This window comes from Magallana gigas, chromosome 6 (assembly GCF_963853765.1).
Source record: "Magallana gigas chromosome 6, xbMagGiga1.1, whole genome shotgun sequence".
NCBI lineage: Eukaryota > Metazoa > Mollusca > Bivalvia > Ostreida > Ostreidae > Magallana > Magallana gigas.
Window position 1 is genome coordinate 1,491,615 of NC_088858.1, and position 20,697 is coordinate 1,512,311.

The 20,697-nt window shown below is 35.8% G+C and overlaps 2 protein-coding genes across 2 annotated transcripts; one reads left to right on the forward strand and one right to left on the reverse strand.

Annotated features, from left to right (window-relative positions):
* The first annotated feature begins 9,345 nt into the window (after positions 1-9,345).
* LOC105320864 (probable ribosome biogenesis protein RLP24) lies at positions 9,346-12,197 on the forward strand. Its single transcript, XM_011418994.4, has 5 exons — positions 9,346-9,504; positions 10,677-10,863; positions 11,144-11,207; positions 11,680-11,762; positions 11,963-12,197. The coding sequence occupies exons 1-5, from the start codon at positions 9,424-9,426 to the stop codon at positions 12,037-12,039; spliced, it is 492 nt and encodes a 163-aa protein (XP_011417296.2). The 5' UTR covers positions 9,346-9,423; the 3' UTR covers positions 12,040-12,197.
* A 532-nt stretch (positions 12,198-12,729) lies between these two features.
* On the reverse strand, positions 12,730-20,554 carry LOC105321149 (crossover junction endonuclease MUS81). Its single transcript, XM_066089250.1, has 20 exons — positions 20,364-20,554; positions 19,440-19,599; positions 19,179-19,251; positions 19,025-19,081; positions 18,685-18,875; positions 18,328-18,429; positions 17,968-18,048; positions 17,634-17,857; positions 17,320-17,396; positions 16,987-17,071; positions 16,086-16,210; positions 15,596-15,875; positions 15,238-15,359; positions 15,047-15,153; positions 14,831-14,947; positions 14,578-14,673; positions 14,266-14,391; positions 14,063-14,166; positions 13,611-13,694; positions 12,730-13,111 (listed from the first exon to the last, which is right to left on the reverse strand). Exons 2-20 carry the CDS (start codon positions 19,575-19,577, stop codon positions 13,045-13,047), a joined length of 2,256 nt encoding a protein of 751 aa, XP_065945322.1. The 5' UTR covers positions 19,578-19,599; positions 20,364-20,554; the 3' UTR covers positions 12,730-13,044.
* Between the last annotated feature and the right edge of the window lie 143 nt (positions 20,555-20,697).

A 20,697-nucleotide genomic window follows, 5' to 3' on the forward strand; every position in this document is an offset into this window, starting at 1 on the left:
GATGGGGATGAGAGAAGGAATCGTCTGAAAGATGATTGACGGGGGCCCCTTAGATCCCGTGAAGTGGGAATGATACAGACACCGGGTAATGGAAACTGTTGCTTTTACAGCTCAGCGACCAAGTCAACCAGAAACATCGGATATTGATGTAAAATTAAAAAATATGAGGGGCTACTTCAATTCAGAGGGTCAATGTGCGTAAGTTGATTTTGAACCACCAGGCGATACAGCGATCAACGTAATAAAATTGTTAATTTTGGAAGACTATAAAATCTACGTATCACGTGTGTTGGGAGTTATTGTCTTAAACTACAAATTGCCCGTAGAGGCACGGCTTGCGATTTTCATTGATTTCAAAGAATGCTTAAAATTTCTTCTTGTCATAAAACTAACAGAGGATGTTCCATGAAGTAAACATGGCGAGCTTGGCAAACGTTTCCTCGACTTGATTTAATGAGGCTGAGTTATTTCAATGAGCAAAGGGACTCCCCTTCCCCTCTGTGTCTACCCCAAGTCTGTACTGTCTTTATTCCAATTTTGACGACCAAGTAAGTTTGTGTACACTATCTATGTATAAGTACGCCAAGCTACAGGAGTCCATTGATTGGCAGCCTCTAGACGTCATAGATCACGGGGCGTTGGTGTCACTATTTGTATACATGCTCGCTCAATTAACAGCATGTTAACCCGGTAAGGGATTGTTCTCAGGGCCATGATGTACTGCAGGAGCAGTAATTGACAGGGACTCTCACGGAAGCTCGGGTCATGATGCAAGGTCTCAATTTCTCGGATGTTAGTGACAGCGGACTGAGGTGGTCAACTGACTCAGATCTGTCACCTCTCATAGGCTGAATATATATAGTGAGTGATGACGTCATCAATTTATAAATGATACTACACTAGTACTTAGAAAGTCACTTAATCAACTAAAAAATAGTTATATACAAGTACTTAGTAGTAACTATGGCAGCTACTAAAAAGTAATACACTAGTACTTGGCAACTAATGATGATAATACACTTGTACTAAGACAGTCACCATGGCAACTAATAAAAAATAATTGACTAGTACTTAAACAGTCACTTTAGAATCTAATAAAACTTAATACAGTGGTACTTAGACAGTCACTATGGACAAGCAACTAATGGTAGTAATACACTAGTACTTAGGCAGTCATTCATTATGTCAACTAATGATAGTGATACACTAGTACTTAGGCAGTCATTATGCCAACTAAGGATAGTAATAAACTAGTACTTAGACATTCACTATGGCAACTAATGACAGTAATACACTAGCACTTAGACAGTCACTAAGGCCACTAATAATAGCAATACATAAATACTTAGACAGTCACAATGGCAAATAGCAGCTAATAACTAGTACAAAAACTACAACACTAGTAAGACAGGGTTAGGGTTAGGGTTAGCAATTGCAATTGCAATTGATGAATTGTACTACACTAACAATGAGACAGTCGTCATAGCAACTAATAAATAACTTTACATTAATAATGGGACAGTCACAATGGCAACTGATTCCCGTATTAGCTGTAATTATAAGTACATTTAGCAACTGATAGATAGTACTACACTATAGTTATGATATATAGTCGCCATGGCAACTGATAAAAGGGACAACACTTTTACCGCGATAGTCTCTTTACATTTTGCAATCAAGAGACAAAAAAAGTTTTCCTTTCCTTTAGTTCTCTTTGAATCGATCTTGTCTGTTTATATAACAACACTATTTTTAACTTTGAAATTAAAATGAACGTTGTATTCAAATAATTAACAAAGGGAAAATGAAGGGCGTGGAGATCTGAATTAATTAAAGATTACGAGTTCTCTTCAGAGTTCATTGCATATTATGTCGAAAAATACAAATAAAAACATTGTGACATCTGAGTGAATTAAAATAACTTGCGAGTCAAACTTTTAGGATCTATGAATACGGTAAGCTTCAGAGTGGTTCTGGCACTGACGTTTAGGGGTCTTATCTCCGAAACAAACAGGGGGTCAGTGTTTGCTGAATTTATTCCTGTAAAAACCGTAAGGTGTTTTAAGTCACGCAGTCAGTAGTCATGCAAAACCGTCAACAGTTGTGCGGGAAGCAGATTTACGAGATGCAACGTAAAAGTTGACAAGACAACGTTGCATGACAATCGGGAGTTCTCGGGAGTTATTTTAACGGGACTGTAGAGAACCCTAGCGGCCGATTGTGATGTGAATTGACAGGGGAGATAATCGAACACGACAGGCGCCACTTGTTCACATTGACCAATCGATTTTGGGCATACATCTGAGACTTTCACATGCTCTCAGGAGCCCGTATTGCAAATATTTATGTATCGAGCATGCCATCCTACTGGCGACCGTAAATGAAGTATTGTGAAACACGAGAACATTGTTGGTCATCCGGCGAAATCGGCTTCATTAACGAACAAATCTGTTGTGATTTCTGCTATGACTAATACGTACGTCTGAAACACAACAGACAAAGTAAAAACAAAACTACAATGAAATATACAAACAATACATCGGGTCCCTCGGCCCTGAGGGGGAACTCAATACCTCGTAACGGCTCTAATCATCCAGGTGTTCGCCAGGTAATGATCGATGTTGGAGAAAGGAATCGAGTCTTTACACAGAATCCGTAATGTCGGCTATTGTTCCAAGACATTTGATCCCAAAACAGCTAATAACTAATTATATCCGGCTTTATAACATGCAAACTGCAATTAACCGAGGCAGGATATTCAAATTCAACTGAATATTAAAATAAGATTTTCTGATAAAAAGTTACTCATAGCAGGCTGAAAATAGTACTAAAGAGCCCATGATATTATTAACGGTGCCTTGTAAGTTGAAGGTTTTCTTTGAATAATTCAAATTGTGTTTTAGAGACATTTGATTTATTCAAATTCAGTTTTTGATTATTTTTCAACTCCTACATGCTTTAACGATATCCGCATTTATCCCGATAAAATTAATATGAATGATCTTTGAATTGATTCTACGAAGGTTTGATATACGATTGAATGAAAAAGCCCAAATTGTGTTAATGGAATAGTGTGAAAGAATTAGAATTTTGAAACATGAAACAACTTAGAAAAAAAACCCCAAAACAAACTTCGATATGGTCGGGAATAAATCAAAATCAATCCGTTTCATTGCTTTGATATAAACGTCGACCATAAAAAAATCGGCTTGATTTTACAGCGTAAAGCAGATGTTTTGGGATAAACTATAATTCAGGAAGAGATAGATCACTTATGGCGCAATGCTATTTCATCTTATATTCAACAAAATAATTACAAAAATAATTCAACCATTTTTAGATTTACTTTTGATTCATTACGTGATGTGTAACGTTATTTAATTGTAACGTTATTTAATTGTAAACGTTTGTACTTGACAGTTCTTGAGCAGAAAATGGTGGTGTTATGTGTGACATTTCTTGTGGATTTTTTTAGAGAAAATTAATAAAATATAACTATGACGTCCGTAGTCCGTACAAATGAATTGCCAAGCATCCATGATAAAGAATTCCAGGCATAATTGAGTACATGGGAGTTATATTTCACAATGTCGCAGAATTTAACTAAAAACTTAATATCCCTCAGGATATCAGAAGTTGTCTTGTCGTTCCGAAACTCGATGTGTAAGATTACGCGACTTGGAATTAAAATGATGTATTAGGGATGTCCTCGCTGTAGCACTGATTAATCTATTCCTATTGCTCTAGCCTCGTTCTGTTAGGCCTAGTAAAAGGTTCCTCAAGATCTGCAGATGAACTGTTCATTACCTCTGCTACTGAGGGTATTTGGCGAATTAAAATTATAGCCCGAGTCCACATGGAATCTTTGGATTTGTGGACTGAAATGAAATAATAGTCGCGAGGTGTCGCTCTCCGCAGGCGCGCTGTTTTTATTTCTGTTGGAGAAATCCGGTGATTACAATTTTCATCTAATCGCTTTGAATACCGGGGGCTAGGGTAGCATCACTATGTATAATAACAGAACTTGAAAGTAGGATTTGTTCTGGTAAAGTAATTTAAATGAACTGTTGTTGGTCGGAGGTTGGGCATTTATAAGGTTTGGAAAAACACCCACCTCATTGAAAATCATCTGGATAGATAATTACAAGTCTAAAGCTTTCAGAGACGTAGAAATAGTTCTTTGGATAAGTTTACTATAGAAACTGCCTCCTGAGGAAACTGGAGCCGGAACGTAGCTAGAGCACCAATTCTCTCACACCATGCAGTTACCGACTTAATAAAGTTACAAACGTATACCAATACTGTAGACCAGTTAGTTAGAAAACGTATCGATTTGCTGTGGGCATACATGTGGTATGACATTATATAAATAGTACCTGTTTGGGAGAAAAAAAAGTTGAAATTGACACCCCGAGGAAACCATTGTCAACCGACGCGAAGAAGAGGTTGACAATGGTTTTTGAGGGGTGTCAATTTCAACTGTTATGCTCCCAAACAGGCAATATTTATTTTATTATACTGAATGTCTTAATTTTAGAGAATTTTAACTGCTTTTATATAGAAATGACGTGAATTTTACGGCGAACAGTACGCGCATAATTTACGCGCATGTAACAATTTGTTGTGTTACCCGTTGCTAAGTGTGTTGCTAACGCTGAGGGTAATAAAACGAATTATCAACTGCTGCTAAACCAATCAGACTTCAGTATTTAACATGAAAGTATAATAAACCTGCCTGTCATGTAGATGTCTCTCCCATGTGCAATGTAATGAAACATGGCTAGACAGTGTATCCAACCGTGGGGGAGGGGGTGAGACTGGGCGTCTTTAGGCAGTTTGAACTGTTGATTCAATCCATATTAGATCAAGCTTTGACAAAGATTATAAAATTTGTAAAATCAACAAACTTAATACATCTTGAACATAATACACTTTATAAGGTCATAGCTTTCCGGCTTTTAATTATCAAAGATTTCGAGTATGTGACTCTATAGTGTAATTATAGTTACCTACCAGAAGCTATTACAATTTGCATTGATATCGACGCAAAATGTAATAACGGGAGTTAATTACATTTAGATTTGTTTATTACATTTCGCGTTGCCCCCCCCCCCCCCCCCCCCGGCTCCATTCTAGTGGTTGCAAAAAGACAGAAAAGACTAGTACAATCTCGACCATTGTGCAAGGTAGCTTTTACAGACACCTAGGATCCTGAATACTGATTATAGTCTGTCCTTACTAAATTGATTTACAACAAATTAATATCTTTTTCGGGCGATTACTTCAGCTCATGGTCAGAGAAAACTGCTCTAGTACAGCAGAGTAGATTAATATTTCTCCACTCAACACGGGCCGAGATTCATTACTAGGGTGCTACAATAGGCCTTAAGACCTTCTCCTGCAGCCTTTAATCGGTCGCTGAATTGAATTTCCAGGGAAAGAAACACCGGACGAAGCAACGCGGCAATTTTCTGTCGGATGAACAAACTAAAATGATGAAGTTCATTCATATGCCGAGAAAACCATCGTATTAGTCTAACGGAAGACTGGGATGGGGGTAAGGGAATAACGGCGACCAGAGCGGGGGTGAGCCATTCATGTCCACCATACAAATTGCAAACAGTGCCCGGATGTTACTTTTATAGAACAATGACTAATTCTTTCTCAGCTCTCCTATCTTTTTCATCTCTCCTTGAGATTCTGAATTTTCCCGTCGAATTGTTTCGTAATTGAATCTTAGATCTTCTACAATTATCTTGACGGATAAATGGTTGCAAGTAAACACCAAGGTTTTTTTCGCTAATGATTCTATTTTTTTTTTGTTAATTTTTGAATTATACCGATAGACATGCAACACAATCTTGCAGGCTGGATAGTTTGCAGATCATCTCAAAAATATTAACTACTTGAGTTTTTATTTTTCATAATTGAAGAAATGCGATCTTTGTAAATGCACAGCTTGTGAATAAAGTATAAAAAACGAAATTCTTGCATGCTGACGATTTCACGCCGCACGTGTCCCGGTGTCAGTAACAATGCATGGTATTTTTGTCCAAGTCGTTTCTTCTTTTTACAGTATTGACTGCATTACAATCATTTCATTGTTGAATTGCGTGAACAATCGAATCCTCTTTCTAAAAAAATTAAAATGAATTCCCTTCGTTCTTTCTTTGACTTTGGGGATTTTTTTTTTAATGTTTATTACGTCTTTATAAAACGGACTTCATAACACGAAACTCAAAAGTCTACAAAACCTGATAAAAATGCCGAATGTTCAGGAAAATTTTGTTATTTGTAATCTGATTAAGAATTAATTTAAAAAGTGTAAAATTAAAAAAAAACATTTTGGGGATGGTTAAGAAGATTGTGTAGTTAACAATTGGTACACACCATAGACATTCCACATCTTAATCCACCAGGAAGGGATATTCCCGGCTTTAAAGCTAACGGACATAAAGGTCGCTTACAAGACGCCAAAGTAATATCCAAGGGAAAGTTGTAAAGTAAATATCAGATATTGGTATAAGCTATAAAACTGAATTTAAGGGAAAAAATTCTCAGTTTATGGTGTTAATATTGTCTAGTGGCTCTTAAAATCAAAGTAAGTACATGTACTAGTATCTCTTAGTCTTCAAGAAATTTAAATGTTTATTAAAACCATTGTCGGCACTCCTAGTCAAACTTTCTAAAATTTCCTAACATGCAGTGGGTCAATTTGCTGAATTCTTCTAGTTCTCGTGAATAATTCATGTTATATTCCGATTGGCTCCTTCACATTTTCGTGATGGAAATCTCACTAATCGCGTTAATACTTATGCATGGATTTATAATCAACTGCATTTTTCCATACAATCATCGTTTTCAGGCCTCCTAAAACTAAAATAAAATCTGCTTTCTCGTTTGCTGATTGAGATGAATTATTATTCATGGAAAAATAAAAACAAATCGTGTAAACCAACTGTTTGTAAACATATACAAGACTGGCCGTGGGTGTCCGACTATGAATAAACATGTGACAGATTGCTTCTAGAATCATTAAGCAATTCAACAGACGGGGAGGGGGGGGGGGGGAAGGGGGTGAGCTATTTTACGTTTTATGTTGTGCGCTTTACAAGAATAATGATAATTATAAATGCACAGTTTTTAGCTTGATGTTAAAGTTAAATGTTCGTGAGTTCAACAAAGTAAAATTAGTTTCAATATACCAAAAAAGAAGAATCATGGTCGTAGCATTGACTAATATTGAATATTTCATATTGTATTGACATTAGCCAGCAAAATATGTATTCCGATAAAAAGATACATATGTATATTGATAATTTGACTTTTCTCTCTTCTTATAATTTGTGTATCTCAAACCATATTAAAGGCACATAGGGTACCAAACAACATTCACAAACAAAAAACAAACAACTCCAAGATCTAAAATTTAAAACGAAAATCATTTACCTGTTGTAGTTTATTTTTCTGGGTGTTTTTTTTTTAGTTTGAAATGTTTTTTCTTTTTTTGTTGTTTTTTTGGGGGGGTGGGGGGTGGGGGGTTGTCATCTGTATATTATATACATGTATTTGCTATCACTACCCTTCCATCTTCTCTCTATCGCACTCGCCATGACAGAAAGTGGGACGAGGCGTAATTGAATTCTATGCCGCTTTGGTGTTCTTTAAAGGAAGCGAAGGTGGTTGGTGGGTGCTCTTGTCAATATGATTATCTAATAAGGCGTCGATGACTTGTAAAATTTGTTTTGTGGTGTCTGCAATATAGTAAAAATAGCAAAAAGTGTACGTGAACAGAATGCCTACTGCTATTTTCTTCTTTTTTGAGCTGATTGAGGCATTGTGCATATCAATTATATGTTTGACTGTTCAATAACATAAATATACATGTTTGTACACCGAATCTACGCCAAATGTACGATTCTTATATGTATAGTCACCAACTGTGTTTAATCCCAATAAAATGCTTTCTTTTTGGTTTATGCAGGTATGATGGTAGCTAACATTAAAAAAAGAAGTACAAAACCTGAGTTGACAGTTTACGTACATATTTTCTGAAATGCTTGCTAACATCATTGCATGTGCGTATGAAACACATATTCACATTTACCTCTGATCCATTTTATGAATTATTAATAAAAAGTAAGTTACTTGCTACATGTATTACTGTTAAAACGTTACTGGCACAAAAGGAACAGTCCATTTTCCTTATGCATGAACGTTACCATGATATTTACGAGACTCTGACCACTGACCAACATCAAGTCTGACCATCGCTGTCTTCGTGTGGTATATACTGTATTTTTGGGGAAATAGTTGTTATAAATTCCTACAAAAGCCATGACCTAAGTTTCCCCCGTCTACGAAGTGGAGAATATCGACTCCCTCATACGTTGGAGTCGACCCCCCCCCCCCCCCCATTCCTTTACTTTTTGGCGACTCCCACGCGTTAGCATGGTTATGAATTGTATACCATGTACAGTCTGTATACGGTGATAAAAAGACAAACATGGCCTGAAATTAGTCCTGACTTTGACCCCTTTCTCTTTGTAACCAGTAACATTGGTTATACATTACTTGACTATGAATGATTTACAAACTTGGATGTACTTATGACAGGTTACAGTGGTTACTGGTAACGTTGGTTACAAATTAGATAGGTTAGGTTTGGGGATAGGGTTAGGAATAATTAGGATAAGGGGTAGGTTAGGGTTAGTTTAGGGTTAGGATTAGGGTTTAGGGTTAGGGACTGGGTAACCAAATAAAATAAGACCCCCTATAAATCATGAAAATGACTGTCACCACTCGTGACCACTGTTACCGTATGTCACCAAGAGAATTAATATAGTAACAATTGTAACCAAATAAAATAAGACTTCCTGCTAAACAGAAAATAGCTTGTTACCTTTTGTCACCCACAGAATATAGCTGTAACTATTGTAACTAAATGAAATAAGACCCCCTTGCTAAAAAGTTGTGTCACTCTGGTACCCTTTGTCATCAAGAAAATATAGCTGTAACCATTTTTACTGGATGAAATTAAACCATCCAGCGGAAAGAAAATAAACAGTTTTGTCACAGATTATGTTACTTTTGTCATCAAAAAACAGTGCCTTAATTGTTACTGGTTACAAATGAAATGGGATAAGGACCATGTAATTTCTGGCCATATCTAAAGTCGTGCTTGAAACCGTACCATTTAATAATCAATATAATCATTATTTTTAAAAAAAATAAAAACCACAATTTATCTTACTGAATATTAATTCAACGCAACAGTGACTGCATATGCATAACTCAGACAGTGAAAGAGGGTGAGTTTTCCCATGTTTACCCAGTTCCCACACTCAATTTACCCAACTCCAATTTTCGAGACGCAACTTCCTTTCAAAACAACATGGTGGTGGTGTAAGACGAAACAACAAAATGCGGTTAGAAAAGTGTTATTTCTGTTCCTCCACCGTCTACCCGGGTCACGGGATACAGTTTGTTCGTAACGACTGTAAGGTTAGTTGTCGTTTCTTCCTTTTTAAGACTTTCCAGAGTTTGTTTACAGCGCATGTTGCCAGATGATGTTTTTCGGAAGCACGTGTTTTCGACAGGGAACCGTTTTTGACAGTGTTTATTTATGGCGTTTTGTCGTTAATTTCCTTTTTACACAAAGAAACACATCAATGGAAATATATAATTTATAACAAAACCTTAATTTGACTAACGTTAAGATCTTGTCAAAGTTTGACAACACGACAATTGTTCCCACTTGTATATGATATCACAGGCCTCTGAATTTCTATCAATAAACCGTTAAATGTATAGGTAGAGAGAAAAATACACCCTATTTTGATATAAATGTATTTTTATTTAAATTGGTGGAATATATATATATATATATATATATATATATATATATATATATATATATATATATATATATATATATATATATCTTTCTGCCAATACACTTAACGGCTTTGAATATTGATAGAAATTCATAGGCCTATGATATCATATACAGTACATGTAAACGGTGTGAACCATGGGCCAAGCGTAGATTTTTGGGGGTGACAGAGACAGTACAATTTGATAAATTGGTTAAAGAGAGAAAAGAATTAATTTGAAATGCACACAGTAAGATTCACCTGTCAACTCAAATTCATATAAGCCAAATTTAAACTTAATATCGCATGCTCAATCTATGCTACCGGTACATGTATGATGTCATGTTGGACACGTAAACAAGTTTTTTCCTCAGGTATAGCTGAATTGATTTGATTAGACACACATGAAACTAGTCAGATTTCTTGATTAAAAAACTGTTGAAACTTACCTGGTTTGCATAGTCAATTATTTTTATTTACCACTAAATTAGCCTTGCAGTTTAGGGGTAATAAACATTGACAAGCGCCAGTCATTTAATGATCTAGTTAACTTTGTCAAACAAAATAGCTGCCAATATTGCAGTGGCTGAAAGTAATATTTTTAGCTCCTTGATTCAACTTCAATTTTTTTTTTTATATATTTTCTTGTTTATATGCGTTACCATTAAGTCTGGCTTCCTGAAGCAAGATTTCTCTGATTTTACTGTGCTTGGTATTATACCACCTGACGTCTTATTAAATTGGTTTGTTCTTCAATGTAGTTGTTAAAACACAATTAATGAAAGGACAATAATTTTATAGATTTTCAGATTCTGTCGATCAAAATGTCACAAAGCATTCAAAAAGAAGAGAAATCCAAGAAAAGCCAAATGGACCAAAGCTTTCAGAAAAGCGGCCGGCAAAGAATTGGCAGTGGATCCCTCATTGGAATTTGAAAAACGAAGAAATGTTCCTGTCAAATACAACAGAGAATTATGGCAGACAACATGTGAGTTCCTTGTACCATATAATTAGATTACAGAGAAAATATCCTTTTTAGAAGATTCTTGGTTGTAATGTCGGTAAAATGTACTTCATGGATTTTTAAGGTCTAATTCTCAACTATAAATCTGCCTCATATTTCTTTCCCTCCAATTTTTAATGTTTCAAAAATATCTTGAATGAAGAAAGTCTAAAATTTCTTTTTTCTCTTCTATACCATCAGGTAGATGATTAAATATATAATGTTTATACTAAAGACAAGTAATGATCTTCATTTGTTGTTTCAGTTAAAGCAATGAAGAGAATAGAAGAGATCAGAATCAAGAGACAGAATCAGTTCATCTTGAACAGGTAGGTGGCGGTTCAAAAATACATTTTTCATAATTTTGACTACCGGTACTTTTTGCAGACATATTTCATAAATCACACAAGGCTGAACAAAAAGCTACTTCCAAATTGTGAGAGCTTTGGCAAAAGTCCTTTACGTGGTGAAAATTGAGATTATCTTGCTGCGAACTTCAAGCATGTAGTACTAAGTAAAGCTTACGTTAAACACTTTTCATTGAAATTCAGGGTTCTACAATTACGAAGTACGGTATTGACATTTTAATACCATGGTGCTATTTATGCAAAAAATGTACTAGGAATAAATTTAAAACAGTGAAGAAGATGTTCAAAGGATTTCACAACATGTGTGCTAAAATCCAGGGATCAAAGTGTGTACTGTGGAAAAAAATTGTATATACATGTACCGTATTAATAAAACGGAGGGCTGATGAAGTAGTAAACAATTGTTGAATTTTGAATTTTTATATTTACACAGATTAAAGAAGGGCAAAGAACTCAGGAAGGAGGCTGACGTGAAAGAAGTTGAAACTAACATCCACTTAATTAAGGCCCCAGCAGGTATGTCTTGTTTTTAAATCAGATTTTAATGCTCTGTAAAGAAAGCTTATTTGAAATGCATTTTAAAGCAATAGTTATAACATGATACATACCGATATCGTAATGTGTTATTGTAATAGCAATGTCAAGATGTACATGAACGTATGAATGATTAAAGTAACATTATATATGGATAACGGTATCATGTGATATACCTGCAGGTCGTGTCAAGAAACTGGAGAAGAAAATGGTTCAAGTGATACAAGAGGAAGATGACGATGATATGGAAGAAGTGTAAAGATCCAAACAGGAGGATCTAACAGGGGTGGGACTGTAATACAGGATCTAACAGGAGTGGGGGTTGGGAACCAGCTCCTACAGACATTCATACTGATCTAATGTGACCTTGTTGTTTTATCATTATACATTGTATTAAAAATAAAAGAGATTAAATTCTTTTCTTTTGTTTCATTATATCAATTTCTTTTCCCAGTTACTTTTGTCCTCATTGTTTGCAACTACAGTGGTTGAGCAGTGTTAAATTCATAAAACTCGGCCTGCCAAAAATTGACGCAAATGGAAATTTGAGAACGTTAAGAATTAATATCTAAATACACAATTTTTTTCCTTTTATGTACCAGTACTTGCAGAGCAAATTCTGCCTCCTGCATTTCACATAAAAAGAACATTCACTTGGATTTTACTTGAAACACATATTTTGTGCTTGATAAAATCATGTTATAAATTCACTTCATCTGAATTGCTTGTGAAAAGTTATTCCATAATTCATGTGGTTGCTCTCACATAAATGCAATTGTAAAGATTTTTAATACAAGATTACTTACTGTACAACTTTTGACAGTTTTAAGAATTGTTTTTGAATTAAGTCCAAAATAAAGTAAACAATGCAGATAACAACATTAAATTGTTTTAATGATATTGCATCAAGGACAACAGTTTCTCTCTCTCTCCTCTCTCTCTCTCTCTCCTCTCTCTCTCTCTCTTTTATAAGAATTCTTTTACAAATTTTTTTCATATTGTCAGTAAATTACAGTAAAAAAACCACAAAGAACCATGCAGCAAAAGTATTCACAGGTATATCAGACTTCAATCCCTGATCTATACTGGGTATTGTAACTTGTATATAATTTAGTATATAGAGCTGTAGACGGAACGCCATCCATCGTGTTACGTATGTGGAGGGAAACTCTAATCGATCCTGCTAAAGGACCAGTCGCTCTGTACAGCATGTTTTTGGGGGATTCCCATTTGATCAAGAAAGGGAACCAGTTAAATACTTGGATCAGGTAAGGGCACCTGGTGTTGTGTACAGCTGGTGGATTAGTCTGCTGGGATTGATGCCTAAATTCCTGTGGAAAAAAAAAGTATTAAAATTGCAAATTTTTTCACTGATTAAGAATATCTGCTACAAATTCTTGTATTGTGGGGACAAATTTTCATGGATTGCCAAACTGGCAAAATTTTAAAGGTGCAAGGGGGTTATTTCAGTAATTTGATGTTAAAGACTTGTTGACAATGTACGTTCATAATTGAGGAATAAAATTTCCCTTATAGAATTGAGAACCCATCAATTTTGATCTTGGAAAATGTGTCTGAAAACATCTCGATACAGAAAAGGATAATGTACTGGTATCAATCCATGATTTAATCATTTTTAGTTTGAATCAGGGTCCCTTATTGTCTCTTCCGAGTAACTAAGAACTCCATGTTGAGGTGCTAACATACTGTAGATGCAGAAATTTTCATGGCGCTACAATATATTGGTGTGTGAATGAAAATGGTTTAGTATAATTTTGTTGTTTCATAATAATCATACTATTGTGATATAGATTAGTGGATGAAATTTACCTGAGAGACTTGTTCACTTTTATGGTTGACAGTAAACTTTCTGCTACACTTTTGTTAGGACAAGATCTGTAAGCATCCATTAAACTGAAACAGAAAGTTGAAGTTTTCTTTTATTTTATACTTGCACAGTATGTATACATCACATCCCAGGAATATACACTTACAAGATGTAAATTAGGTTTGATACAGTGAGTCTATGTAGAGTTTACACTTACTAAATCTACATTACATTTGATACAGTGAGTCTATGTAGAGTTTACACTTACAAGATCTACATTAGGTTTGATAGAGTGAGTCTATGTAGAGTTTACACTTACTAAATCTACATTACATTTGATACAGTGAGTCTATGTAGAGTTTACATTTTCAAGATCTACATTAGGTTTGATACAGTGAGTCTATGTAGAGTTTACACTTGCTTTGATAAGTGAGTCTATGATATTTACACCTACTGAGTGAGGGTGGGGTAGACCTGTGTCACAGCCATTGCCCTCTCTCCAGACATCCCACTCACTTTACTGAGGTGTTTACAAAACATGTCCTGTACACTTAAGTTCTACAAAGTACAAAACATAAATTATGAACAATTTCATAAATTATATATACATAACTGTACATACACAGAGGAATAGACTCCAGATGACTGAACCCTTACCCTGGACTTAACAGACCCCTGATTGAACTCGTTGAACTCCATCAACCTGATCTCCCGGTCGGTGATGTCATTGGTCCAGACCTGATCCTTTATGTCATCTATACTGCAGGCGTACAACCGCTTGTCCTGTGGAAAATCAAATTGTTCCATAGATTCCAGCAAATTAATCAATGCTAGCAGATTCTAAATTTATATACAGTTATACACATTTTCCTAATCTTGCAAAAAGCTCTTCAGATATTTTGTATGGTTAATTCTGTTGTAATTTTTTTAACAGATATCATATCAATATTCTTTTAATTCTGTTCTGACCTTGTAATAACTCTGAAGATATCGGGTCATCACCGTTAGGTAGGCCACAGATTCCTTGACGTTCTTTGTTTTCTTCACTTGAAAACCGTCGATCACCTGTAATCACAGACATAAACACAAAAATCTTTAACAAAACATTGAATATGTAATGAAATTTTTCTGTATGTGAGAGCAACTGCACACTTTAATGATGAAGATGGCAGAGCCAGGCTGAAGGCAGAGTTACTTGACCTTGACCTTGGTGTAGACTGACCTTGAGATTGGTGATGGTCTGTCTGATGCGATCCTCGGGCATACTGAAATGCTGGAGTGACCCATAATCCTCTATCATAAAGATCGGCTTCTTCAGTCCGCAGTGCTTCAGACGGAACTACAACACAAAGGTTCCATATTAATCCTTATTACAAGAGCCCTGTATCCTTCCACTACACGCTGACTACCATAATGACCTCTACTGTGAGATGCTGACCTTTTGATCCGGGAGTCGACCATCTGTACAGCTGTGAACGAGGTCGTCCATCCTCTTCCTCTCCACGATGTAGTCCAATACCAGCTCCCTTCTCCTGGGCTGCTGACCTGTTAAAACAGGCTCATGTTAAAATAGGTCTCATCTTAAAACAAACTATCTTTTTGGATGAAGCCTTAATTACCTCCCCTTACCTGCTTCTGTCTGAGTTTTCTCCCTTGCCACCCACAACAAATCACCCACATGGAGCTTTCTGAGGTCACAGGTCACCCCATTTTTTATGAGGTCGGGCAGCAGGGATTTCCCTCCTCCTTGCCTACATTAAAATACAAAATAGTGTTTACTTTAAAATACAGAACACAGATGTTTACAATAAAATACATTACTGGTAAATAATGTTTAAATTCTACAAATTCTACAAATATGTACATTTAGGGCTTAACAAATTCCTTATTAGATGCAAAAAACACTGTATGCATGAAAACATTCTAATATAAAGATATGAAAATGTATTTGTTGCTGTTTACCCTTTCTCATTGATACGTAAGATACCTGGAGCCATAGAATTCAGCATTGTCCACACACAGGATGATTTCAAACTCTCCAGGTTGAAATACAAAGTTGGGTACACATGTACTGGCGGCCGACTCTATGGAATCCTGGGAGTTCTCGCTGGTCGCTGAGCTCCTCTGGGAGTGGACTCGCCCTAGGGTTTTAGTGGCCGTTTGGGGAGAGGAGCTTTGGAATGACAGCAGCTGGGGCTCCGCTGAGGCTGAGGACATTACGTCCTTTGGTGTTTTTGTTCTCTTCTTTACCTCCTTTCTAGGTTTTTCTACAATTCATAGTTTACAAACTATTTATCATTTACCATTTTAATTCTCAAGGAAAATTAAAAAGTTCTTTTTTTGTTACCTTTTTATCAGGAAAATTAAGTAAAAAGGAAAATCATCAAATCACTACTTGCTAAATGAATTGAAAATTTAATAAAGGTAATCAAATAATATGAAATCAAGAAGTACAAGTAAGTTATATGTCAGCTTACCCACATTGACTGCTTCCTGTAGATCGTCTTCGTCCAGTGACAGCAGTCGTGGCATGTTTGTATTGATGGCCAACTCATCAGTATCATCGCCATGTAAATAAACATACACATCCTCACCCAAAGGTCTGGAAAAGAGGAACAATTAGCACACATACATGTATATCTTTAATCCTCAGTACAATTGGTTTGTTCAATTTTTTTTGCAGACACTTTATGAAAAAGTTCCCTATAGAAGATAGAAATATCAGTAAAACAATAAAATTATTGCCAGCAAAGATAAAAATAATTGAAAGTGATGATAATTAACAATTAATTATTGACGGTAAAGAGAAATAATTGGTAGAGAAGATAAAGATATAATTGGTACTGAAGAGTGTGATACCTGACAGTGAAGATAGTAAGATAATTGACTGTGAAGATAGTAAGATAATTGACAGTGAAGATAGTAAGAAAATTGACAGTGAAGATAGTAAGATAATTGACAGTGAAGATAGTAAGATAATTGACAGTGAAGATAGTAAGATAATTGACTGTGAAGATAGTAAGATAATTGACAGTGAAGATAGTAAGATAATTGACAGTGAAGATAGTAAGATAATTGACAATGAAGATAGTAAGATAATTGACAGTGAAGATAGTAAGAAAATTGACTGTAAAGACAGTGAGAAAATTGTCAGTTATTAAAGACAGTGAAATATTTGAAAGTGAAATAAATGACCATGATATAATTGACAGCGAGATAATTGACAATGAAGTTGTAAAATAATTGACTGTGAAGACAGTGAGATAACATTAACTGATGGTAAAACATCAGATAATTAATCAACAGTGAAGCAAAAAATTGTTGTTCATTGATAGTGAAGATTAACAGTTGACAGTGGCTACAGGAATGGATTCTGACCTGGTGGTGTCCAGTCTGTAGCGCTTTCCACTGGTCAGTAGCTTCTGGTAGTTGACCTTGATCAAAAAGCCCAACCCAAAGTCATCTGAAAGAAATGTTATGTCAAATTGATGTCTCCTCTCTCTCTGACCAACACAGAGACACAATGCTGACAGTTCTCACCTTCAATCAACACTGATGTCTCCTCTCTCTCCGACCAATACAGAGACACAATGCTGACAGTTCTCACCTTCAATCAACACTGACAGTTCTCACCTTCAATCAACACTGACAGTTCTCACCTTCAATCAACACTGACAGTTCTCACCTTCAATCAACACTGACAGTTCTCACCTTCAATCAACACTGCCGCTTTGTCCTTGTTAATCACTTCTTCTCCTTCATTGGTTACATACTTGTATTGAAGTTGCCTGAAATAAAAAAACAACAACTTGTATTGAAGTTGCCTGAAATAAAAAAAAAACCAACTTGTATTGAAGTTGCCTGAAACATTCAATTTGTATTGAAGTTGCCTGAAAAAATTGACAACTACCGGTAGTTATATTCTCTTTTTCATCTAACCCTTCATCATCATACTGTGTACCCGGTAATAAGAATCTAGCTTACAACTGGTTGTTCTAGTTACAGATAAATATGTTATACCTTACCCAATATCTTGACTTGAGGCTTCAGGGATTCCAGCAGGTGCCCTTGGTGTTGGTATAAGGCAAACCGGGTAGTCGTCGGCCTGACTCATCTCGAGCCGATGAGCGAGCTCACAGCCAGCCTCAGTGAGCGAGTACTTGGCAGGGCTGCTCTCCTTTGTCACCAGACCTTTCTTTATCAGTGTCCCCATAGAAGACCAGGCCGTGTAGCGACACCCAGGGTCAGCCTGTAATAACAAAGCTCACATCTACCACAGGTAGTTGACACATTATCTACCACAGGTAATTGATACATAGTTAGGGATTATCAATCTTAGACTGACCCTAATTGACTTACCACTGTGAAGGACTTGTCGGCGAGCTCCTGGGCCTTGTTGCACAGTTCCGTCTTGGACATGAATCCCCTCCCATCAGCAGACTGTACAAAGGAAACCATTATTGTACAATGAACTTCTGGATCTTCACCACACATTTTTCAGAATATGCTATTTTAAGATTACATATTCTTTATTGCAATAAGAGTTACCTAACCTGTCTGTGTCTGTATAGGGCAATAAGAAGAGCGAGCGGCCCCAATCTGTAGGCCGTTACGTACCAGTATAAGAGTTGATTAACCTGTCTGTCTCGTTAGAGGGCTATGTCAGAGGAGAGTGTACGGCCCCAATCTGTAGGCTGGTATGTACATGAGTTGACTAACCTGTCTGTCTCGGTAGAGGGCAATGAGGAGAGCGTACGGCCCTGATCTGTAGGCTGGTATATATTCCCTCTCTCCACTGCATATTCCTGATCTCTGTCTTTTCTACACATAAAAATATATTGTATTAATTTCCTTATTTTAAATATAATCATCAATTACATTTTTATTACAAACGAAGTACAATTTAAGTGTTGGGAGAGATATGAAGTTTTCATATTTATCATCCTCTAAGTTCATGAAAAATATATTTCTGCAGATAGCAAAAAAGCAGGGTGAACAGGGAAAATTTCTTAATCTGTAAAAAAAAAACCAACTACAACATGATGCATCTTCATCAAATAATGATTACATAATTACCCTGGGTGGGGGTGGAGCCCCGGTGCCCCCCTCACTGTCTGAATCTGACAGAGCATGGGTTACACGCTGGTGGCCCCCTCCCTGTGTCCCTGCTCTCTTTACTGTGGGGGCTGCATTTTTTGTAGGTTTGGGTTTCTGTCTAGCAGGTGCTTTGGATGTGGAGGCCTCTGGGTCTGGAGGGACTATAGCTCCTTAAAGGCCAAAGGTTAAACAATTTTAATTTCATCGTATCTTGCATTCTCTCAAAATAAACATGAAGACTATTGTTTGACCGATTTTCCATGAATTTTGCAAATAAATGTACATCTCTAAATAATTCAAGAGATATCCTTACACTTACCATGTTCTTGTATATGTTTCTGAAGTCTGTCTTCCAACATTTTGCACAGCTTATCACCTAGATTCAAACAATATAGACATGTATTTTGATTTTTAAACTTCTAATCAAAATAAAATCATGCCAGCTTGTTAAATTTGTCTTGTCAAAAAATTACCAAAGTTTTCCAAGATTTTGCAGTCTTTTCCTGATGTTAGAAGAAGAGGGTATCTTTGAAGTGATTTTAAAGCCTGAAAAGTGAAAGTATTCATTTTCATCATCTTTTAAAAATTATTTTTGTGGTTTTCTCTCTTTTGAAACACAAAAGCATATATGTCAAAAACCAAAGACTGTTATTAATGAATATCACATAATTTACATAGACTTTTATATTGACATGTAATTTTGTTAAGTAGCATGCTGAGAGATGAACAGGTACCTTAGCATACACATATTGTGATTTGATCCCTTTTTCTGCAGCCTCTTCTTTCCATTCTCTTAACCACGCCTCAAACAATGGGTTGGGTGTCTTGATCTTCTTCTTTTTCCTCTTCCCATACCTCAACTCCTCTTCCATGGCTCTGCTCTATGGATCCTTTCTACACCAAGATAAGATGTTTATTGGACTATGAGAAAATTACAGGGCAGAATGGTGTACACATTGAGATAATCAAGTTTTTATTTCAATCGTACATGTTGAGTATTTATTATCATTTTTTATTCAGAAAAATATCCAAATATAAAATAAGCATAGATAATGAAAATAGCATGTCTAAGATGTGTGAAAATATATCCATCTCGAATGCACTTGATTTCTAAATTCATTTCTCGGGGGGTCTGTAAATGTTAATTTTCGAATATCGTTTAATGATCAAAAACAGAAAGGACTATAGTTTGTGATGAATGTATTTCTTAAGTTTTTTATGCTTCAAGTTAAACAAGGTGACATGAAATACACATGAATGACCCAGAATTGGAGATGACCCGGAATTGGCAACTTCACTGTACCATTTCTTGCCAGTGCATTGTTATGTCATTTTTCGTATATAATTCTATGTCTTGACAAAATGATTACAATACACTGACAATAAATGGTCCTCAGCGAGCTTTGGTCGCACGCCAGTACAGCGAGTACCTATTAACTGAAATCACTTTTGCTAATGCACTTTGATAAGAAAGATAGTATACATTGGGATATTTAACAAATGGGCGGGTTGTCTGTAATTCATGTTGTGCTCGCTCTAAAGTTTGAACCATAAAACATACTATATATATATACATGTCTTGCATCCCTGGTTAACAACAAGGATAATGTCAGGATACAGTACGTACATATATGTAATTATAACAGTATAATACTTACAAACTTAAATTAGTGCTCTAAAAGCTGCTTAAATCAAGGAAGTTCTCATTTTTTAGATACATTATAAGCAATATATCTGAAGTTGAATGAAACAACCTGTTTAGTACACATTTGAACTTTACATGAATAGTCTTTTTCCCTCACAAAATAAAAATCGTAAGCCTTCAAAAATGGCGCCAACGATTTTTAGGTAGATTTTACTTTAAATCATTCTCTTTGGTATAATTTTCTGTCCAATAACATTGCAAAATTATCACTCTATGAAATTAATAGAAACATTTTTCATGCAGATTATTTTTAGAATGCATTCCCCCAATTTTGTACTGAAAATTTA